Source organism: Ascidiella aspersa, chromosome 1 (assembly GCF_963924565.1).
Source record: "Ascidiella aspersa chromosome 1, kaAscAspe10.2, whole genome shotgun sequence".
Classification (NCBI taxonomy): Eukaryota; Metazoa; Chordata; class Ascidiacea; order Phlebobranchia; family Ascidiidae; genus Ascidiella; species Ascidiella aspersa.
The window spans coordinates 23,956,051-23,980,001 of NC_139447.1; the positions used below are offsets into that span (position 1 = coordinate 23,956,051).

The window sequence follows — 23,951 nt, forward strand, 5'->3', positions numbered from 1 at the left end:
CCCGGACTATACTTAAATCTGAAGGGCGTTTTTATGTCATCCGTTGGTCTATCAACAATTATAAACATTATTTAAACGTTATTTTATATAAATTTTTGTTTTAATATTGTTATTTTTTGGATAAACAGGACTTGGATTTTTTAAGGTTGGTATTGGACATCTGCCTATAGTAGGCTACTTCTGTGATATTTCTAAATAGGACAATTTGCGACATTGGTAAGTTTATTAAAAGTACACATACACGCAGGCAAATTTTAATATCTACAAGAATTTATCTTTACTTCTTCTTTTTCCCTTTGCCCTTTCCTTTGCCGCCTTTCTTCGCCTTCGATTTTAGCGCTTTGCGAACTTTGTATGCACGGAAAAACGCTTGTACAGTAATGGCAGCCTAAAACAAAAATAAAATATTGAAAAATCAGAATCAAACACACAAGAGATATCAAGTTAATGTAATTTCTAAGTCCGTTCGCTAATATTAGGCCCAGATGACAACTATACGCATTACAACGAAATGTTATAAAATTATTATCGCATTACTTCGTTGGCTTATCCTTAATTGTGAATTTCGACACAATAAGATACTGCGAAAAACTCTAAACTAAAAGTTATGCGGACTAAGCTATCTACAAAACAAAGATCATTTTGTTTTTTATAAACTCTAAAATTAAAAAAAATCGTATTCAACGATACCGGTTGTAGCATGAGACGTGCTTTTCGAAAGTTTGAGGCGCGTATTACTTACCTTGGCCATGAGTGCCAGCTCGAGTTCCCTCGCTTCTTTGGCCTCCTGGGCGATCCTCCTCTCTTCCATAATCTTGTTGTATTCTTCTTCTAACACTTTAAACTTCTCTTCAAGCTCACTATACACAGTTTAATGTTTTAAAACAGGATTTTGACATAACCGTTAAAGGAATTTAAATTTGTATCGGTTTGGAAATAACGTGAGTAAAATCTAAAGTAGTCACGTATAAGTAAAGTCATAGGCCTACTTAAAATACGGAAAAACATAAACCATATTTTCCCGAAAGTATTAGTGTTAGAAAAAGACATTTTTGTGTTTAAGGAACCAAATCGAATATTATACTATCGTCATCTTTTTAAACCTGCGTTCACAGGTGCGGCGGCGGTCGATATCGGATATTTAAAATTGGAAAAAATGCGTGTGCGCAGCCTCTTTTTCGAAATAGCAGTTGTTGCTACTTATTGCAACCTGTCGAAGTCTTTATATACAGATCTTAACAAAGCTGCTATGAAAGTTAGAATTTCTATGAAAAACATCTTTCATAATAATCGCACATGTTAGTTTATCCAACATATCTATTATGAAACCGGTAAGACGATTTACTGTCGTTACACTGTACGAAGGCTCTAGTCTAGTTTATTGCATAGTCGAACTAAAAAACACAATGACGTGGACCAAACTTACTAAACCATGCCCAAATGAATGAAACTTTGCCTAATACATCATTTGCATAATTGGGTAAGTGGCGGAGTCGTACCTTAGCTGTTTTTTTTCTTCTGTATAAACAGCGTCGATCTGTTCATATTCGTCTTGCTTTTCTCCCATATCCTGATCGTACTTAGTAATCCAATTCTCAACCTCTGTTTCAATCTTATACTTGCGCTGCAATATCATATATGCCGGGTTTTATTCTTGAAGTCGGTTTAGGGCAGGGTTGGGATGGAGGTTCGATTTTTTGGGGGAATTCTGTTTAGTTTCGGTTTAGCTCCAGTGCGACCAAAGTTGTTTCAAAATGAGTTACCATTCTCGTTACTTGTTACGCTAAACCTAAATCTATTGTCTAAATTAAAGCATAGAATAATTATAATCACCTACCAATTTCATTCTTTCAAACAAATTACTCCCGCATTAGTAAACAAATCGACTAAATTAACAAGACTATGAAATATTGGCCAATCCTTGTTAAGTCGAGTTTTCGAATGGTAATTCAGAACAACACTTAAGTTATTTTGTGCCGCAAGGTTACAAGATGCTTATTTTAACTGTTCCAGTTAGCAACATAGGGCTATGCAATTAAAAATCAATTCGGCTACAATCTAAACTGGTGACCTTCAAACTGCTTTAAAGTAATTAGCTTCAAACAATCCAGCGTTTGTTGACTTTAATTCGACCTAGAGTAGGCGCGGATCTAAGAATTTCGTTGGGGTGGCATGACATTTTTTCAGAGATGACGTCAAGTTGTGTCATAACGTGTCGTCACATAGTTACATCTAAACGTGAAATCATAAAAAGTTACCTTATGAACACAGTTCGTTTATTTGGTTAAAGTTTTAGATTGGAGAGGTGTTACTTTGGAATACAAAAGTTATAACGATGTAATCGATTAGCGCAAAGCGCAAAACGCCTTTTCATCGTTTAAGTTGACCAAACTTTTATTTTCGATGTTGTGATAGGACGTACAACACCTTTGGGCTAAAACAATTATATCAAAATGGGCTAAGACAAACTAGCAACCTAATTAGATTCGCGCCGAGTCCGAAAAAAATCTGCATTTACTTAGTTAAAATAGCCTGAAAATACATTTTTTTGGGGGTGGGACATTGTCATACATTAACAAAATTTGTACTAAATATTACGCAACCGTGAGAAATTAGAACAACGAATAACTTTAATGAGCAAACTTGAAGTTGTTTCGCCTTGCTACAGAGTTATTCGGTATTGCGACAGGTTGAGTCTTGATTGAGATTTTTAGTTATGCATAAATAGCTGTAGGCTTAACTTGGTAATTCATTTCATTTTTTAATTGCATTGATATATGTTTTATTCGCGGCCACAAAAATGTTTAAGTTGTAAACCATACACTATTTTTGATAAAAAAAGGTGGAAAGTGTCTGACCAGTGACAATCAAGTAACCCCTTCACAATTCGACCAATAATGTAAAACAAACGTGAGCGAAATTTATTGGGGTATACCAGAATTTCTCTTTTGCTTGCAAGTTTTTGTTCTATGGGCCTTTATATTTTGTTTTACTGCTGTCTTACTATTGCAATCCCTTACCTTCCTGAGTGCTTGTTCTACCTCCCTGTTTTCCTGTAGCATTCGACTCATCTGATCCTGAAGTTGTTCCATCTCAGTGGTAAGCTTTCCAATCTTACCTTCGCTACTGCGAGAATCAGCGGCCTATGAAAATAAATTTAAAAATGTCAATTCAAGTATGTAGTAATCGCCAAACACGTCAAACATTACCTGTTGTTTGTCGGCTTCTGTTTTTGTTCTTCTCACATGCTCTTCAGAAAATTGTTCAATTTGATGCAGATCGTTTTTTAACCTTCGAATTGACTCGTTTCGTTTGCTCAGTTCTTGTTCTTTATCCTAGATTACAAATTTCAAGTTAAAATAAACAACTGTGTAAAAAAAGAGATTAATCTTAAATTTTGAAGATAGGTTTCTGTGAGCTTGTACTGTTAAAAAATATTTTAACTTTATATATTCAAGATAATTTAAAGAAAAATATGAACAGTGACATAAAATTACTACAGATTTACATCTTACATCAATTGCAACATCCAGCTGTGTTTGTAGCTTGTCAATGACGGTTGTATTGCTCTTCTCTCGTTCTGAAACCTGCAGCAAATACTTGGTGCGGTCAGTTTCTTCCACAGGAGTTGTGAGAAGCCTTTCAAACATGATTGCACGAAGCTCTAATTTTTTTTTTGAAATGAAACACAAAGGATTAAACTTAAGTGTTATGTAAAGCTGACAAAATAAAAAGAATAAAATTAGGAAGTTTATGAAGCTGTTTTTTAATTGTATTCTCACTCACCCATCAAACTTTTGATTAACTGTGATGTTTCTTTAAGTGCTTTGGCTCCACTGGTTGCTTGGAGTGAATATTCACCACGAATAGCAGTACAGACTGTCTGATTATTGGCAAACAATCGCAGGATGTTCTTCAAAGATTCACAAACCTGACTTTGAAGTAATACTGATTTGTCTTGATTATGCAAAGCATCCTCCAATGAATGACAAAGTGACCTTTACCAAAGCAATCCTGATTTGATTTACGGGATTAAAGCTAAATATGCAAATGCTTATAACACAAAAATGGGAATTTATAAATGTTAACGCAGATAGTGTTATTTATCAACTAATATTATGTTGTATACTGAAACTAGAGCATTCATAAATTGCAATAAAAGCTAGACATTGGCATTTATGTCAGTTAAGACCTTGTTGTATGCCAATAATCTTTGTGTTTAACATTGATTTGTTATATCAAGTTGTTGTAAATCAATTAATATTAATTACAATACAGTTGATCAGTACATTTTTATTAGTATAAGGTGTTACCTGTGTGACTTTATTGCAGTTAATAACTCAACACCCAGAGCCAAGCTATATTTATCCAGTAATGTGTCATTTGGCAGAAGGATGTAATATATAGCTGCTGTAAGTTCATGTCTTCTTATGCACTCATCTAAACACTCAATAATACGTTGTGTTTCAACTGTTGCAAGCTTCTTTCTTGTTGGTTCTAAGATTCGTAAGGCCGCTGAAACACCCTTTAAATATGTATATGTGTATACTTTTAAAGTAAAAGCAACCTATAAGTATACCATAATAAGCTTTTAAGGTTGGAGTTAATTCCATTCAAAATTGTTATAGAAAAAAGTCCTAATCTGAAAAGAGTAGTTTTTTTTATGATAGAAACAAATTTAATACCAGGCAAGGTAAGTTATAGTCTCATCGTATTGCCCCGAGCAGGCAACCAATATAATTTTCCTTCAGAAAAATGTATGGAGAAATACGATGCAGCAGGCAATATTGCTCTCATTGTTATTCAACCAGCTTCTACTAAACCTGTGTGCTTAAGTAGCTACTGCTTAGTTTTTTTTCATTTAAAATTCTTTAAGAAAAAATAAAATAATTTAAAATATTGCAGAATCCATTTCACCTGGGTACAACTTGAGATGAGATAAACAGTTTATTATGTTACATTAAGATAAATTTAGACTTATAGATGAGAAACTAAATAGTATATATAATATGATTTTTAATGTCTGCCTCATTTAAAACATATAACAAATGACTGTATTTATGAAAGAGGATATTTGGGTCACAAAGTTTGAAATTTGAAGTCCGGTATATGGCTAGAGAATTAGTTTGCAACTTAGAAGTATGATACTACTTCATGCCTGAAATCAAAAATGTATCGTTATAAAGATGAACCTATTAACAACATTCTAGTTTGGAAATCAAAGTCACCGTTTTGTTATGCTTGCGCTTAGTACTTATACTTTTAGATACCCCCGACTTACATAAAATCCTAACTTTACACATTTCTGAGCTAAACGCATTGCCCAATAATCACAAAAATGACAAACTGGGAGGATAAATATAATAATACTTTACCGAAACCCAAATATTGCGTGATTATTTAATATTTATTTAAACGCTTGGGGAAAGAGCCCAAACTCGGGTGGGCATAAAATAATTTTTTACAAAGGGTTTAGAGAATTGTTATGTTACACATTGATGTATTTTGGCCCAATGCGTTCAACTAAGTGGTAAATCAACACATGTCATTTGGGTTAGGGTGTGGATTAGGGCTCGGGTGGTCAAGTATTTTTAGGCTAAATTTAATTTCCCAGTTTAGTATTTTTTTCATAATATGACTACCTCTAAAAATAAAACAAGAAAAAGGCAAAACTGAGAAAATTAAATTTAATAATATTAAGGATGGTATTGTCCAAACTCAAACGTTTGCACTATTTGTTTCAACGTATTTTCCACCTACTAAACTTCGAATATCTATGAAGCGAACTTAATTGGGACCTTCAACAGCCCAGTCTATAAAGTATAGCAGAATTTGATGAGATTTTACAGGTGCATAGCCAAAAAATCGGGGTTACCAGGTCCAACTACGGTTAAAAATGCATCCCACTACCATGACATATTGGGAAATCGGGTGCATATTTATCTTTTTGTGGTGCAGGTTTAGTCTGTTGAAAAAGTTGAGTCTGTTTGAAATAATGATGGATGCTTAATTGCCATGCTTTCCATAGAGGTCAACGACTTTGGCAATAAACTTTATTGTAATTTTGCAAATCGTAGACACTGGACAGTAGTGTGAATTTTAAGGTCCAATACCAGTTTCCTGGTCAAATAGCCTATATATAGCTTCCTTTATATATTGACTAAAATATAAACCTAAAAATTATCAGTTATTTTTCTAATTGATTAAAACTTAGCACCTATGTTAAAACTGTTTTTAACGGTTTAATGACAACAAACTTTAGGAATCTACAGTCATTTTGTGAACAATTTTAAAACATTAATGAGTTATCACCTGTTGACTGTTGGCACTTTCACTCCTTCCCGACGACTTTCCCTTCTTATACCCAAATGGAGATATGCTTTCAGACAATACATCCAGTTTTGGATTTAATACATCAGTCATATCTGACCGTTAGTTAATGGGATGTGAATAAGGTTACAGTCAGTGAACAACTTTCCTGCTAGTAAAGCCGATAAGCAAATTTCACCAAATCAAAACATTTACAAAATATCCAAAATACTAAGGTAAAACACCAGGGTAACAAATAAAATAATGAACAAAAACATTGTTTTTTTAGTAAAATACATTTTGTTCCTTAACTATTTAAAAAAAGTATACTTAAAACGAAATTAAAATTAAATTTATAAAGTATTGTATTTCTGCCCAACAAACATTCTGTAGGTCCTGATTTAGTAAAATAACTTGTTTCCTTGGAAACGTGTGGTGTGGCAGCGACACCTAGCAGAATTACTAACATTTCAATAGTTGTAGAAAATCAACAGAAAGTGTTTCCAAGTCGTAACCAGGCTGGCAGAATCTTGCCAGCCTTCTGGTGACAAGCATTTTTGGCGAAAATTCTCGGTTTTTGGTCGCGCCCCTAAGCTTAAATGATGTGTTCGCCTAGAAGTAATGTTTGAACCTTGCCAAGTTTGGGCGATTAACAAGGCTATTGATAAGTACATTAGACAACAAAACGTATCGCCGAAGGCGCAAAAATTTTTGTGATTTCAAGTCATTAACAAATACATAAGGGACATGTGAAGGTACAACCTCGGGCCTGGGGGTGTACGTACATGTCTGCTTTTCTTGCTTTAAAAGTGTTACATAGATAGCTGTTTTCAGACAAACTTGTGTGAAAACGTGCTGCTCAAAACCAGATTGAAAAGCACGAAAAAATATTCTTTGGATAAATTTCCAATTTATATTGCTCGACGTAATAAGAATATCAAAGCCCATACAGAAGTAGGTATCATTTTGGACGTTTCGAATAACTCTTTATTCATTTTCAACATCTTTATTTCATTTTCATCATTTTCAACATGATGTTGAAAATGAATAAAGAGTTATTCGAAACGTCCAAAATGATACCTACTTCTGTATGGGCTTTGATATTCTTATTACGTCTTACTACAACCTCCAACCATTATGCTCCAAAGTATATTGCTCGAAATAATGATATTTATAATAAATTTTAATAGAAATTGTCACAGTCACAGTGCAACATGCCCCATAGTATGTATATTACCTTTGGGATAGATTTGTTGAAAACAAAGACACATAAACCTAGAAAAACCAGGCTAAAGTTCACGCGAAGCGCGAACATTTTTTGGATTTGCGTAATTAAACAACCAAAAATATACTTTAGGCCTTAGGTGGAGAAGCATAGCCTGGTACATCCTTAATATGTTGATGCGAACGTTATATATGTACATTCAACAGGAATGGGGAATTCAACTCAATATACAGGAATTCAACTCAATATAGAAGTACTTGCCAATGCAAAGTAAAACTGCCAACACGTAATAATTGTATGATCAAAAGTGTGTACATTTTAAAATAATAAACAGTCTATATGCCTTACACCAGAGGTTCCCAAAGTGGGCGGTACCGCCCCCTTGTTGGCGTTGGCGAGTTACAGGGGGTCGTTTTGGGTCTGTTTCTAATTTGGGGGACGCTGAATGCACATAAGGGGGCGTTACATAAAAGTACTTATAGCCTAAATTTTATAAAAAGTTCACGTAACAATAGTAACAAACAGGACAGGTAACTTTTAACCTTAAATGGCAATTTTCGTACTGCGAACTTGTAGTAGTTTTCCGACTATTGTTACGTAATAATTGACTTTCTTATGTAAAGTTATTGGTTGTTGTTGCGTTCACAGTTTTATGTTTTTATAACATGCTTCACACTACCATAACTTTTTCAAAATGACACAGTAACAGAATTTATTTCTGCCAATTATAGTGTGTATTGTTATAACTTATTTCCGCTGTTCAAAATAGATGTGATTAAATATGTGTGACAACCACAAGGATTTTTGAAAAAAAAAGGAAAAAAAAATTTTTTTTCCTTAAATTTTTTTTGCACCAATTTCTTTGGTTTTCTGGCTGATTCTTTGGCCGACATAGTCGCCAAGTCGCCAGAATTCTGCCATTCTGGTTGTAACTAACTTTGTAAATTACATTACATAAATAATTTTTTATTAAATATACTGTAGGAATATATTTATGTAAAGATTTCTACTTACGTTGGTTAATACAGCTGTGTCAAACAAAATGGAACAGTCAGAAACTGAAGAGGATTTTTCTAAAACAAGTGTTTTGAACCCTCAGACTGTATCTGCTACGATTCATCGTGTACAAACACTAAGTATGCATTAGATCTGTTACATTCTGTTTTTAAACTTTTATCTAAATATACTGCATTTTCAAATTTGGGTCAAATAACAACTGATTCATTAAAGTGTTAAACATTCCCATTGCCCATTGTCCAGACACCAGTGTGGAAATCGTGACAAGAGCACCTGTTAGTTTTTTTTAACAGGTTAAACCTGCATACCCAAAATTCAAATATGCCACTCAGATTTTTTCAGCTGTGCACCGCAAGATTTCTTTCAAGTCCATGCTGGCCAACATCTTTGGAAAGTATGGCAGGTACATCAGGCGCGAGTTTTTTTCAACCTTTTAAAAGTGCACCCTGAAAAAATGTGCACTAAACCCCTAATGTGTAAAACGCTTGTGCGGCATACATTTTGGTGCATCAGAAAATCAGAAAGTGCACCCGATTTGTCAGCCTTGGACCTGCTATATGTGCCATACTTTCTAGACTGGCTGGCCCATAGGCAACTAGATGATATATGTTATGTGTATTAAAATTGTTTATACTTTGTAGTGCTTAATTATAGCTTAGATAGTTGTTGTTTTTTGAAGAACTTCAGGTTCAAGATGATTCTGGTCCATTTGAAAAAAGTGTTTCAGAGGATTTTCAAGCAGTTGCACAAGGATTATCCCAACTGGTAGGTTTTTAAGTTCAATGCTGAATGAAAAATAATTTGCATTTCATGTTTTTTGTAAATACCAGCCAGTCTTTAATGAAATAAATTACCTGTGCTTATTTATAATTAATTAGGCGAGTTGTTTTGACCAAAAAGTTCTAAATTTTGACATTATTTGCCCCCAAAATTATTTTTTTGACAAAATTTTGACCTATTAGGAATAAATTGTTTTAAACAACATATTGTTGTATGAAGTACTACATGACTGTCTTATTGTTGTAAGTTACAGTGGAAGACAAATTGGTTATTTTTTTGGGTATATGCAATTAACTTGAAAACGGTTAGCTGATTTTTTTCGGCACTTCAAAAATTGTAACTCGAAACTAATTCTAATAAAATTTAAACTGCACGACAGTTTCAAGCATGAAAATCCTCATTTGATTGACTGATTGGGTTATCTGTTATGGACTAGCGTTGTGACACCTTGAGTCAAAAAATAATTGTCCACATGTTGTTATTTTAAAGAACCATATGTTGTGTATATTAGGATTATTGACCAGTTTAATTATATGACCATACTCTAATCATTTAGGAAACTGAATGTAAAAACCTTCATGATCAATTAGAGGTTGAAACAATCAAATCAAGCAAGAAGCGATATGCATTACAAATTCTACCAGAAAAATACAAGAAAGAAATGGAAGGTAATTTAAACAGTTTGTATTAGCAACAATTAGGATTATGCGTTTAGCTCAGGGGTTTCCAAACTGGGGGTTGATATGTGTGGATCCATGTACTATTTGTTAAACCAAAATAAGCAAAAATCAAACTTTATAAACTAAAAAAATTAGGAGTAGAAGGAGCAATCTAACCTTTTGTGTTAATTAAATTTGCTTTAGTAACTGGGTTGTGATTATGACACCTTGACTCTTATTTTCAATCCATTGTCGTAGTACAGCTTCAGTCTAAAAAAATAGGAACAGTGGGCATTTGGTTCCTGAAGTCGTTTTGTGAGACTCAATAAAACTTTCTGAACTTGCAACATTTATACAAAAATGAATTCTCTGTAACAACAGTTTCCCCACTTTTGACAGAAACGCGAGATAACAAAATACTTTTATTAAATTTCTTCTTTATCGATACCAAAATAATTTTAGACTTTTTATTGCAAGCCTGAAGTAAATCAATCCCTATTGTTTTGTTCAGGTTAGTTTAATATATTCTTAAACTATAACTTTAGTTGTTGTGATGTATGGGGGTAACTCCAGACTTTCTAGCCAAATTTTGTCTACAAATGTGAACATTTTGCCAAACGGTATATGATTGTAATCTGGTAATATTTTATGTAATTGGTATGTATAATATCATAAAATTGGTGTGTCACACAAGTTTCTCGAACTGGAAAGGGGGCCGACAAGGTTGGTATCCACTATTTTGCCTCAATTAACTGATCCAATGTATTTTCTACAAACTGTTGTTTCTGAATTAAGGACATAGCTTGTATGAAATTTTCGGGGTAATGGTATATGTATATAAATAAATAAATATATATTAATGTATTAAAATATACATTTTTGCACATGTGGAGACACCATTTCAATATGTCCAACATCAGCGATTTTGTTATGAATAAATACATGAGTAAGTTTACCAAAAAAGTATTTCCAATAAAGTTATACAGCTGACTGACAGTGTTGTAAATTTGTTTTAACAGACTGTATTCTTTACAATATAATTTACTTTTTTAGTAAAAATTTCCTATTCATTTTTAAATCATATGTTTATCTCTGTAGAGTCAGTTATGGCTGCAAGAACATCAAATGAAGCTGACATGAAATTGCTGCAGAAGAGACTTGATGTAGCTCAAGTTGAAGCAGAAAGACTCACAAACAGTCATGTTGCAATGTCACAGGAAAACAACAAATTAAATCCAGAATGCAGGCAGATCCGAAAGGAGCATGATATGATTATTGCCCACCTGAACCAAAGAATGTCAGATAAGGCAAAGTGAGTTTTGTGACAAAGTATGTTTTGTGATTAAAAACCACAATTTCTTTCATTGTTTTAGTCGTGCGGTGAATTTCGTATATTTATAATCATTTACCATCACCGTTGACTATAAGAGATGTTTTAATGGATGTTATGCCTATCGGTAGTGGTCAGCAAAGTGGTATTTGCGGTTAAAAATACTGTAAAACACCCACTACATGAAACAACCATGACAACAGGGGTGGTTTCAGGATTTTGTTTGAAGGGTTCATGAATTTTTTCGTCACCCAATAACATTATACCATGACGTTGTAAAACATGAATCTTAAAAACATTGGTGTTCTCCAGCAAATTTCCAAGCAACTATGTAGCATGCGCACTTCGTAAAATGCAAATGTTTGTTGTAAATTGGCAGAAATTCAATGAAAAGGATACGTGACACAAGCACATAAAAATATAAAATAGATTCGAATTTTGTTTCATTTTAAGTCGAATTTAACAGAGATTGCGAGTCACACGGAGCAACATGCCACAGATCTTATGCATAAGATCTTTCAGCTGAATATTTCACCTTAAAACAAGTAATAGTTTGCGAAAGTGAAAATAAATTGTAATTCCATAGTTAAAGTATAGTTTTCATGGTTGAAAGTATATCTTTGGGGGCACAATCCCTGGTGGCCCTGTACTGCATCAATGAGTCATAAAAAACACTAGCCACACCAACTTTCAAAATACAGTTCAATGAATGTACGTCTACCACGCGGCCCACAACTACAAAATTAAATTGAAATAATGCTAGATAGCTCGCGGTCCACTAAAAAAACGATGAAATGCAAACATTTGCTCGCGGCCCACAGTTTGTCGACCACTAACTTAAAACCAGGGCTGCGAAGTCGGACTCGGGGCTTAATGAAGTCGGTTTATTTGAAGTCGGTTTATTAGTCGGACTCTAATAAGACTACATAAGACTACTCAAGTCCGGCGTGCGCATGGTACAAAATACGAAACAATAAGGCCGCCAACTGTAAATTGTTAAGGTTGAATACCATATGGTTGGATATTTTCCAATCACTTATTGTGGGTGAATGAGTTATATAACAACCCTATGAGTGGAATAGGCCTACTGTACTTTACATCCACCCGATTTTACTTGCGTGAATGAGCGGAATACAGGCTGTAGAGTCAGAGCTGGGCTCGAGACCTATTGGAATCTGCAAAATTGACCAGAGTCAGACTCGGAATTCGGGCCCAAGTTTATATTGTCTTATATTGTTTGGAAAACAACAACGTTTATATTGTTTGGAAACAACAACATTCTTTATAAACGATAATGGTTCTGCTATGCTTGTCAGCAAACAAATCGTCCTGAATGAAACACGCGACGCCCTGCGAGATGTGCAGCACCATATTACAGAGATTGATGTTGGCCATGAAAACCTCGCTGAGGATATGGAAGTCGTGAGAGCGGAAGCTGCAGAAATGAAAGAAACAATGATGAAGGACGTGGTTAGTTGCTGAGTGATTTCTAAAATAACTATGCCCAAGACCCAGAGCTGTAAATTCGTCAGTGTGGCCCCGGTACAAACTGCAATATGGGGCGCCGATTTTCGTAAACATAATATTCAGAAGGGATAGATCACAGTTGTTGTACATGGATGTGTATGCATCTTTCACTGTCATAATAGGCCTACTTAGTTATTTTTCTCATCTTTTGAAAAATTCAGATTTTACAATTGTAATTATAACTTATCGTGAAAAAAGAATGATTGTAAGAAAAGTTAATGCTTAATTCAGTATCAACATATAAGTTCCACATGTCCAAAAGTATTTGAAACGGGGTTCTTAGCTGGAGAGAAAAGTAACACGTTAAATGAAAATTCTGCATAAAAAGATATACATTTGGAACACTATGAAGGCCTTCATATCACTGATGATGGCATTAGAAATTGCCGAAACGTTTGAAAATAAAGCATGTCGCTTTTAACGTCTATTTGGGCCGTTATTTTCACCATTAAGATATACATTATTTTGAATAAAACAATAACAAAAATGTTTTCTATAGTTTTTAACGTACATTTTTTATAATAAAATCTAGCAAAACTCTATCCTCTTGTTGTGAGGCCCGGTGCGATGTACAAGTGTTTTGCTTCGATCCTGCTAAAACCATAGTTTTTGTGAAAAATAACGATGATATTTTCTTAATAAATACTGTATTTGGCAATTTAAACTTATATATGAGGTTTGACCCTACATACTTTTCTGACTAACGGTACCTTCAAATGTGGATAGTGTGTTTATTCTTCCTTTCCGAACTAAAAATTCTTATAAACATGTGAAAAACAGCTCTGTTCTATAAGATTTATCGACAATAAAATACAGAAATATTTTTCCGTAAAAATTTACATTTTAGCACATCGTAAATGCGGCGATAGCTGAGCAGAAGCAAAAAAACGCCGATGAAAAAAGGTGCGTTTGTATATTTTCAATATTTAATGCAAATAAAATAAGAGCCGCACAATACTACATAAACCTTGTGAATAACCATAGATTTTATAGTGTGGTCATTTTACTTTCGTGAACCTTTTATCCTGCAGCAATTTACTGGTATTTTTTAGGGCAACAGACAAGATTTTAGAGAAAATAATGGAGGCAGGAGTTAAAATGGACGAAAAACAAAAGGTAAGATTTACAAATTGTGAGCCGCATTCGCACCATTACCTGTGTGCTTTGCATAGGAGTTACGTCGGTCCGAAAATTCATTTGCACGCCTGGAAATGCAATCACTTCAACTCGCCGACAAAATAAAGAGAGAAAAGATATCTAATCAACAGTTGCACTTCGAAAAGTAGGCAAATAAAAGTATTTTAAACATTTTTTTGTGCTACTAAAACAATATTATAATTACAAAAATTTGGTTGGCTTAATTCGTAACTTTTCAATAAAGCATTAAAAAATGTTTTTATACCGAAACATGACATTTATTTATTTACCAATTTAAGGGAAACTTTACTGGCTGCAAAAGGCAAACGACAAGCTGAATACGACGTTAAAATCGAAGAGCTGGAGAAGAAAATTAGAGCGGTTCGTTTACGTTTTATTTCCCAGTTTTGCAACAGAGTTTGTACGAATTGTAAAGTGCATTTAAAGCTTACAGCGAATGAAACTTATTTCAACCTAAAAGGTTAACGAGCAACTACAAGAAGCGCAGAAAGATCATGAAATAGTTTACAACGAAAAGAACGTGGTGCAAGAGAAAAGAGACGAAGCAAACAAAGCGAAGAGCAAAGCAGTTGCGAAGGCCAAGAAAGCTGCAATTAAGTTAGTCACCACGTTGTTATTATTAATAAATGGTATCGGTTTTTACACTAAAATCATTACAAAATTCTAAAGAAATTCTAATTAATTTTTAAGCAGCAGAGTCCTGCAAGTCAAGAGTGTCTAACTGACCGAGTATTTATTATTTCTTTTTTATATAATAAATACTCACGCCGCTCCTATGCAGTATTCTATACTTTTTTTTATTATTTAGGAAAATGTATAAAAAAGATCCGAAATAGACAATTTCGAAATTTAATAAACAATGAAAAAAATACTAATATAGCACTTTTCGCAAAACTGTCCGTTTATCGCTTATCTAAAAGTCGTTTTGTCAAAGCGACAAAAAATACCCAGACTAATAAAAATTTACCAGGTTATGAATTGTATTCTTACATATGATTTAATTAAGGTTGGTTGGTTGTTAGGGTGGTAGAGTTGAAGAAGCAAACGAGAACGAAGGTGGAGGAGGCGGCGGCTTACACGCAAAGCAACAAAAACGTAAAAGAGAAACTTGTTCTGCTGGAGGAGAATCATATGTAAGTTGCCAAATTGCGGGGCTGTGTATAGTATACATTCAATATACCTACTATTATTTTGTAAAGGTTAGTTGGTAATAAATTTCTTTACCCGAGTGTTTAACATAGCGCATATATAAAGCGGTGGTATTTTTTTACACTAACACAAGATTGGTTTATAAACTATAACAAATCTCTACATAAAAAATGTGTTACGTAGAGCAACAGTGACGACGTTTAACACCCAAATCGACGAATACAAAGCATCACTTGGGGAAGAACGACAGGAAAGGTGAGGGCTTGTGACAGTTTGAACCTCAAAGTTCTGTTGTAGGCATTGAATGGTCATCACAGAGTGGATTTAACACGCCATCCGGAACCAAACGTACAAAAAATTATGCATTTCGTCGACTAATTAATTTTACCTTAAGAAAATACATTATTTTGATTTTTAAGTAAATAAACTATTTTTTATAGACATCGGGAATGTTTATTACAATTCGTCTATTTATTCAAGGTAAAAAAGTTTATAAATACGCATTAGACCCAATCAATAATTAGGCACTCAAGAATTGCATACAATATAGTTCCTTGCTTAATTTATGTTTTCTGGAGTACTATTATTAGAGCTTATAGTGGATTGAGTCGGATGCTCACGTAAGTAAAACATCACTTTTGCTGTTTCGCAGATTCAAGGTGCAGGAGATGAGAGACGAGTCGGAAAAAGTTCTCGAAAATTTCCGCAACGAAGAGGTCAAGTACATGAACGATATGACCTCGTCGATCGAAGACGCGCGAAAGAAACACAACGAGCTAACAACAAAGGTAACAGTTTTTGTTGGAGTGGACGCCGTCTTTTAATCAACTTACGCCAGTCTGACTGAATATACACAGGTATATATTTAAAGCAATTTATCTTACATCGCTTGTGTATAAAACTAAGTCTTGTACAATAAATATTTAGCCTCATCTCTAACATCTTTGCGTTTTCTGCATAAATTATTAAAGTACACCCCTCACAGCACCACACGTTACCTGACAGGCTGACACAGCTGCTGTACTTAAATGGGATGTTAGACAAATTTTTTAATCAAACCTGGATTGGCGATTTTTATGATAACGATAGTATAGCCCGACAGGGTGGTATCGTGACCGATCCATTACCAAGTCACCAAGATATATAAGGTATCCATAAAGGAATAAAATTCCATTTACTGCCAAACCAATCGACTATTTTAAAAAGCGACGCAAACTCTTCGCAGAGCATGTGGCTGAATCGCGAGACGCTCAAGAATAGGCGCGCCGTCGAGACGCTCGAAGTCCGACTCGAAGTGGGGCAGAGCAGCTTCAGGACGATGAAGGAAACGTTAACGATGGACATCGAGCGGCTCAAGACGAGTGTCGAGCTGCTGCGCGGAGACAACGATCGGAAGGCCGACTTTGCGCAAGGTTCATTCTAAATATATTTGACTTGATTTTTCGCCGGTCTAGCAGAGAGTACGTGTTTGGATATCACGCAAAGTCGATCAATTCAAAAAAGTGTTGTATGCTATAGTCGAGTATTTCGTCGTACCATCAGAAATAACACACAACATTGCAGTTTAGAAATTACATTGCAATTTCCTTGAGCTTTTTAAATTTTTAACTGTATTCACGAGGCTAGCAAAATTTACATGGACATGTTACCTCGTAATATACAATGATGATAAACAGCCCACAGCACAATGAATTATTTCAGTTTGTATACCCAAGCAAAACTTAGATTAATTTCGCAAACTATTGCGTTTATTTTAGTTGTAACTTATTTAAATTGCCGGACTAACGCCAATAGTGGGTTACCAGTTAGAATTAAACTGGTAAATACTTCATTCAACCTGGGCAACGACGGGTATTTCAGACAAGGCGCAGCAGGCACATTAAAATATTAAGAGAGTGATACATCCGAAATTTATAATGCTACTAAGCTGTTACTTTCACTAGCACCAATATTTAACAAAAATAAATTTAGATAAATATATTAATTTTAAGTTGTAACGAATGACCTATACAAACGTCGATCCTTCCCCGCCAAATTTAAAATACTCAACCAAATGTACTGGGGACCGCTTATGACCAAGTAACTTCCTCAAACAAAAAGATACGTAATTCAAGTTTGTTTGATCCATTTGTTTTACTCTACACAACTGTTTTGTGAAATTCAGAGAAAAAGCCACAAGTGGAGCAGCTACAGATTGAACTAGATGAGAGGAGCGTCGAATACAATCATCTCAAGGATGAGGTTGTGGCGGTCCGGAACAAAGAAAAGAGCGTCAACGAACAAATCTCAAGAGTCAAACTTTTGACCTCACAATTGACAAAACCAAACGTAAGTCTCTATACGACGTAAATTGATAGTTGACAAGTTTTGAAAGACGTTGGACAGTATATTATTCTGATAAATGAAATGAAAATCAATATAGTTTATTAAATAGTGACAGTTCATCTCATAAAACTTCGCCTGCGATGTGTAAAGGACAGTTATTCTTCCCGATTTGATCACAGCCCCGAATCAACGCGTTGAACTGAATTTCAAACAGTAACGTTCCACAATAAACCATTGATTTCCTTCGGTTCTCAGCTTAAGTTGAAGGAGGCTTTGCAAGAAGAGCGCGAGGGAGGCTTGTCTCAGCTAGAAGAACAAGCCGCTGCCCGGATAAAGCTGGAGGCGGCCATCTACCAAACCGCGGCCAACCTGGAGCAACTCACCAACGAGAACCTCAAATTCTCGGAGGTAATATCGAAAACGTGTTTCACTTTGTTAAGCTGTTTCCATGTAGCGCACAGTTAAGTCAAGACTCCTGTTCGTTTGATTAACTTTATACCAAAAAACGTTACGTCCTAACAGTCGGGTAACTCTAATATAATCTATCTCCACTGTACCGCTTATCAACACAACAGAAGCGGTAAAATTAAGCTTTGTCGAATGTCTGTTCCAGAACAACGTGCGGTTTGTTGTAAATAATATGTTATCGTTAACAGGAGGGAGCAACTATCCAAACCGACATCGACACGCTGACGGCGGACATGAAGTCACACGCAGCCAACAACCGTCTGGTGTTCGTGGAGCTAGAGAATCTACAGAAGCAGTTTTCCGAAGCCTGGGATGTCTGTATCGCCATGGAGGAGGCCTCTGCTGACCAGGTGACTGCTGTGCGCTTTTGAGATAGCATGTAACAGGTCGCTAAATCGTCAGGTCGCTAAATCTGGTCGCTAAATCGTCAGGAATGCAAAAAGCTTCGCATATATATAGCTGTAAACCGCAAATGTTTTTTTGTGACTTGACAGGACAAGAAGATCCTTAAGGGCATTGGCAGGTTGCAGGAAGAGACGCACGAACGAGCCGCTACATTGAATGGAATCTCCAGCAATCTAAAAAATGAACTCGACTCTCTCACTGGATTCGTCGAGAACGTTGGAAGCCGACGCCCGAAAGGTTGGCAGAATCAATTTGTTACAATTTTCGGCAACTAAGATACTCCTTTCAGTAGATATCCGCTAGAAAAAAATTGCTACCTTTTTAACTTAGTTTACTTAGTTAGGCGTTTTGTTTATATTTCATTTCTTTAAATGTGTTTTGCGTAGAGATCTAGGCTGTATGTAGGTCGTATATTTTTCGCAAAACGTTTCTAGGAAGTAAGGATTACGTTTAAAAGTGTAAAAGTTGGGTTTATTCTTTTGTATCGTAAATAGTTTTAATTCTCGCACAAATTCTTCGAGTGTTAACATTTAGTTTGAAAAAAGTTTTTATGAGGTTTTAGCGGATGTTCTTTCTGGACTGTTTAATACCACCTAGTTACATTTTACCGCCTTTCCTAGTCGACATAATTCTTATTTTTTAATTGAAGAGAATCAAATAACGGTAGGTTTTCCTTTACCAACACAGCTTTAAATCCCTTTCATAATAATATTTCTCCAGATACGCGAAGAGGAAATCGAAAGTCGTCTATCAACGTATTCCCTCGCAAGCCGGCCTCAAAATCGGAAATCAAGCTTCACGCCAGCAGCACTGGCTTGTTGCCCCCGCCCTTAGCCGCAACACCTGAAAGAATTCGGACCCCGCAGACCAAGCGACATTCAATCAAAGCAACAAAAAGTCGATCCGGAGTTTTTTCTCAAGACGGGTCCAGGACAATTTTGGCGCCAATAGGAACCACGTGATCGTGAAAAGACTATGTAGTTACCATAAGCTGTCCTTCGAGCTTTTAACTCTACCGAGACAAGTTAATTGCCCTAATACTGCCGTCACATTACGCCCTGATGCTTTTACACTGTGGTACCATGTAGTGTCTACCCTTCCGTCCTTGATTACTGAAGCCTATTACTTGACGCATTTTTATTTATTTTTGCCTTGACATGCGATAATAGAACAATACGCTCTTTAGAAACAGAGGTGAACTGAAATTCCAGACGACTTTTTTTTGTTCTGATTTCGGGTACTTTTTGTTTTGTGAGGTGTCTTCGTGAGTTCTATACGATAAATATATAGGTTAAATACTTGTGCAAAACTGGGTTTTATCGGTACCGATCCGAAACAAAACTTAACGGAGATTTTAGCAATGGTTTACAATTGGACGTAGCGTTTCTACCTTAAAAGGCAACATTTTTAGAACTGATAAACTGTTATCATTAAGCAAACTTTAACTTGAGCGGGTTTAATTATCTGGAAAACATAACCTTTGCACGTTTAAATTTCATCAACCATTTTTGCATAATAATGACGTCAGTTAATATGAGATCGGACGGCCTTATCCAATTATATTGTAGCCTATAACCCAGCAATGCCATGTCCTAAAAATTGACAAAAATTTGTGCAACGCAAGCCAGAAAAAATACATTTACCTTCTTGGTTGTCCATTGGTGAGAATAATTCAATAAGGTCGTCCATCTTTTCCCATGTTTCCCCGAGCTGATTTCCACGCATTTTGCTAAGATCCTATAGAATAAAGAGTGACTTTACTTGATAAAAATTAATAAGACTATGTTGTGAATACAAATAAGATGTAACAAATAAGCGAACGCGCAGTAACTTAATACGCTGTTAAGAGATCCAACGCGACACCACGCCATGCACCCAAACTACATTTCTGCCTATTTTAACTAAGCAATTTAAAATTTTTAGGAAAAAGAGTATATTATATTAGTGCCTTTATAACGGCGATACTGGACAAGATTTCCTCATCTCTTTTGTTGGCATCGCCCCTTAGCCTGGCTTCATTCTCCATGTTCATGTGCATGTCAAACTGAATCTGATCCAACTTGATGCCGTGAATCGTCACAAGCTGCCCGAAGCAATCCAACTCATCCGATTCGTCTGCATAGCGTATAGTGATAACAAGATGGTCACATTTTCAAGACCGAAAGCGATAGCTGTGTATCATGTAGGTTCTTAAGGGAAACGGAATTAAAAATAAAGCTTATATACCAGGTTTGTAGAGCTCTTCTGGCAAATGTAATTTTTATTCCGACGTTTCGACGTCCTATACAGGTCGTCTTCATCAGGGTAAATAACACTGAATGCGACTAGTACAGTGCACGATAAACAAAGGAAAAGGATTTTTTTTTTTTTACATTTGCCAGAAGAGCTCTACAAACCTGATATTATGCCTGGCAGCAATAGCTTATATAAAGCTTATATACCATGGAAATTTCATTATGTGGGCTTCGTATAATAGTAAAAAGGTATGGAGAACACGGGTTAGCAGTTTTGGCGCGCCAACTTTATCAAGTCACAATAGCTACATGCCGTAAGAGCGTAACGTACCTTAGTTAAAACCTATAAACATTATAGAGAGGTCACTAGACTACTGTTATTGCAAGCTAGCTATTAATTTATTTTTAAAACGTGTGTAAGAATGTAACTCGGTATTAAATGGGTATTGGTACTACAGTGCGGCATACCTATTTTTTATATTCGAATTAAAGCTACAAACGACTGTTTTTGTAAAGCATTACGTTTCATTATTTTTTGTATTTCTTTGCATTTCACGCCGAAAGATTCATTTTGCTGCTGCAAGGCTTCTCTGATCTGCAGAATTTGGTAGATTTTCTGGGAAACCGATCTTGTGTCGCGTCGTGACTCTACAATTTGCCACAACAAAGCGCGATTGACGCTATTCAGATTTGCTTTCATTTGGGAACGCGCCTCAGTCAATTCTGTAATTTAAAATAGTCATGTCTAATTCGAAACACAATCTATAGCGATATACTTTGGTCGCAAAATGGTCCGGCTGCTGTGCCAGGACAAAAATGGATATAGCCTAGTCTTTAAAATAAAACGTCACAATTTACAGAGTAAGGTAAAACAAAGCAAAACATCATGAAACATACTTAATGTAAAATTTCTGTCGAACGGACGTATATTTTGGATTTAAAGCACGTCTAACTTAAAGCGTAGCTTTTTAAATGTTAAACTTTCAATTTTGTGTCTTCTGTGACGATCTGATAACACACATATGTGACCCCCAGTGATACCACCAAGCTTGAGAACACTTCTCTTTTATGTTGCTTGTCAATTGCCTTTACTGTGAGACAAACCTGATAATCTGAATCGACAACTCTCAATCGCGTCCCTTAGGTCTTTTACTTCTCGGTTCTTTAGAACAAGGTTGTCTCTCATTTTCTTGTAGCGAGACGAAGTTTCTTCAAACTGCGTTGATACCACAGTATACTGGGGGAGAAGGAGGGTTTTTTTGGCGTTCAACTCTTTAACAAGCTCCTGTAAACAAAAAGTATAATTTTATATTGTTGCTATTCGTCAAACATTTTCGGTATTTTTGACGGCCACAGTTACAGTATTTTTTTATTCTGTGTTCCACTATGATTACAGAAGAAAAACAGTCGGTAAATAAACTGCAAACACACTAGTTGCCCTCGTAATTTTAAACAGAAATAGTACTAGTTATGTAACAACAGCACAACATATGGTATTCAAAAAGAGTTCTATTTTAGATATCAACATCAGACTACAAATAGGCCTACATACTGGATCGTAAAATATTAAATCGTTTAACATATAAAGAAAAAAAGGGTCTAAATAGCAGGCCAAAACAGCGATGGCCTCCTTAAATATTGGCGCCACAAGTCATTAACTACGTTCCCCGCACCTTATTCACGTTTATGCTCTCTTTAAGAACTTTAACGGTATCAGTTAGACTTGTTTTCATTGCTTCTGTGCGCCGTTTTCCTTCGACCATGCTGAGCTGCAAACCAGCCTCTTGAATTTGCAAATCTTCGTTTTCCTTTTTCAACACTTTAGCTTCTGCTACGTAGCCAAAATTCCTTCTCCTTTTGGAAACATTAATATTTTTACACGCCTTACTTTGATTCACAATTCTCTGTATCGAAGGATTAAGTAATAGTACTACGAAGCTATTATACTTAGCTAATGCGGCGTCCGAACGGTTGATCCTATAGTTAAATTATATAATAGACATGAAGTTGCATAGCAACTTTAGATATTGTTCGACATTTCGAAGCTTACTAATGGGGTATACGAAAGTCAAAATTTACCACAACTATTGTTTTGTTGAAGTAGTCCTACCTTTGTTGGATAATATGACCATTTACGAATATTTTTTGTCCTCGAGACCGTTTTTTTCCTAAATCAATATACAAAAAATCTATTTAAAACTATGTTTTCTTAAAGCCATTGTTTTGCGAAGTCATCGGTATACTGACTTGCACTCCTCAATAGCTGTATTTGATTCTTCGAAATATTCAAACATTTCGTTGCTCCACCTTTCCAAATTCCGAAGTGATGCGAAATATTGTTTTTGTGTTTCTTCCCTGTAAACGATGGAAGCAAAAATAAACTCGCGATAAACTTGTGTAACACGTTAACCTATAGTCTGTGAAGTCAAATCGCACTTTAGCTTTTCATGAATCTCCAAATCTTCTGTCAGTTTTACAAGTTCTTTTTCGTAGCGACGTTCCATCTGTTCTCTGTTGCCGCCAACGGTTGACAGTGTTTCTTTGAGTTTCAATCTTTCATGTCGCGCTGCCGTCTGATCAGCCATTACCATGTTTGCCTATAAACGTTTGTTTAATCGTTCGTAGTGATCTGATCATATATCTCGCATAACAAAGTTTATAGGTATATTGTAGCGAACCTACCGATGTGCATCCACGTTCATCGAAGCGTGTAGATCGCCTTTTTCCTATTTCGCAATTGTACATTTATAAACGCGTGTTTGAGCTTTTGCTACCCCTTTACCTTGACTTAACCATGTCGCAGCTACGCAATAAAGCACCAACCGCTTTACTGGTGACCCCGCATCTTCAAAACGATTTTTGAAGGTCAAAAGAAGAAATTGAACAACTGGAGTCTAAGCAAAGTTAGTTGAATGACTATCGCCTGTTCTACAAAGCTTCCCACGTTCTGGGGAACACAGCTAGGATTTTGGCTACTTGGCTCGACACAACGCAATCGAAGAGCGCTTGCTTTCGGCATCTGCGCTTTCCTGATAGGAACGCGCAACGCAGCAGCTAATCAGCATGCCTTCACTTTGGGACAACCAAGACGCAATGCTCTTCCCTTTAGTTGTTTATTCTTCCCGGCAGGAACGGCAGCGCGACTTTTTGTTTATAAACACGTTTTCTCGGGTTAACAGAAACACCTGTTTCACGAGAGTAGATGCCCGCTCTGCTCGAGACGGTTTCTCGTTGGCACACTCGTCCCTGGTGGCTATTACAACACATGCCGGAGGATATTCGATTGGCAAGGCCGCTGAAGAAAGCTGGTGCTTTTACGCTCGTCTTGAACGTCGCACCAATCCACAGGGTTCCGTTCTTAAGAC

General features: G+C 35.7%; 2 protein-coding genes across 2 annotated transcripts; one reads left to right on the top strand and one right to left on the bottom strand.

The window, feature by feature from the left end:
- Nucleotides 1–267: 267 nt before the first annotated feature.
- Nucleotides 268–6,470, bottom strand: LOC146168401 (dynein regulatory complex subunit 10-like). Its single transcript, XM_083389273.1, has 9 exons — nt 6,313–6,470; nt 4,314–4,525; nt 3,787–3,998; nt 3,516–3,664; nt 3,210–3,335; nt 3,021–3,143; nt 1,500–1,624; nt 743–860; nt 268–388 (listed from the first exon to the last, which is right to left on the bottom strand). Exons 1-9 carry the CDS (start codon nt 6,421–6,423, stop codon nt 278–280), a joined length of 1,287 nt encoding a protein of 428 aa, XP_083245399.1. The 5' UTR covers nt 6,424–6,470; the 3' UTR covers nt 268–277.
- Nucleotides 6,471–8,523: 2,053 nt separating this feature from the next.
- LOC146168402 (coiled-coil domain-containing protein 175-like) lies at nt 8,524–19,935 on the top strand. The gene is made up of 19 exons (XM_083388735.1): nt 8,524–8,670; nt 9,231–9,316; nt 9,888–9,999; nt 11,089–11,302; nt 12,637–12,790; nt 13,695–13,750; nt 13,900–13,963; nt 14,020–14,129; nt 14,284–14,365; nt 14,466–14,602; nt 15,028–15,138; nt 15,338–15,409; nt 15,807–15,942; nt 16,380–16,566; nt 17,319–17,482; nt 17,735–17,887; nt 18,136–18,297; nt 18,442–18,589; nt 19,073–19,935. The coding sequence occupies exons 1-19, from the start codon at nt 8,577–8,579 to the stop codon at nt 19,312–19,314; spliced, it is 2,484 nt and encodes an 827-aa protein (XP_083244861.1). The 5' UTR covers nt 8,524–8,576; the 3' UTR covers nt 19,315–19,935.
- Nucleotides 19,936–23,951: the final 4,016 nt, after the last annotated feature.

What these genes read in the sequence shown, in the direction of transcription:
- LOC146168402 (XM_083388735.1), top strand. Translation starts at nt 8,577, where the DNA reads ATGGAACAGTCAGAAACTGAAGAGGATTTTTCTAAAACAAGTGTTTTG. An exon ending in TCATCGTGTACAAACACTAA is followed by an intron (nt 8,671 to 9,230) that starts GTATGCATTAGA and finishes TGTTTTTTGAAG; the next exon opens with AACTTCAGGTTCAAGATGAT. An exon ending in GGGGAAGAACGACAGGAAAG is followed by an intron (nt 15,410 to 15,806) that starts GTGAGGGCTTGT and finishes GCTGTTTCGCAG; the next exon opens with ATTCAAGGTGCAGGAGATGA.
- LOC146168401 (XM_083389273.1), bottom strand. Translation starts at nt 6,423, where the DNA reads ATGACTGATGTATTAAATCCAAAACTGGATGTATTGTCTGAAAGCATA. An exon ending in TAGAACAAGCACTCAGGAAG is followed by an intron (nt 1,625 to 3,020) that starts GTAAGGGATTGC and finishes ATGATATTGCAG; the next exon opens with CGCAAGTATAAGATTGAAAC. An exon ending in AGCTGGCACTCATGGCCAAG is followed by an intron (nt 389 to 742) that starts GTAAGTAATACG and finishes TTTTTGTTTTAG; the next exon opens with GCTGCCATTACTGTACAAGC.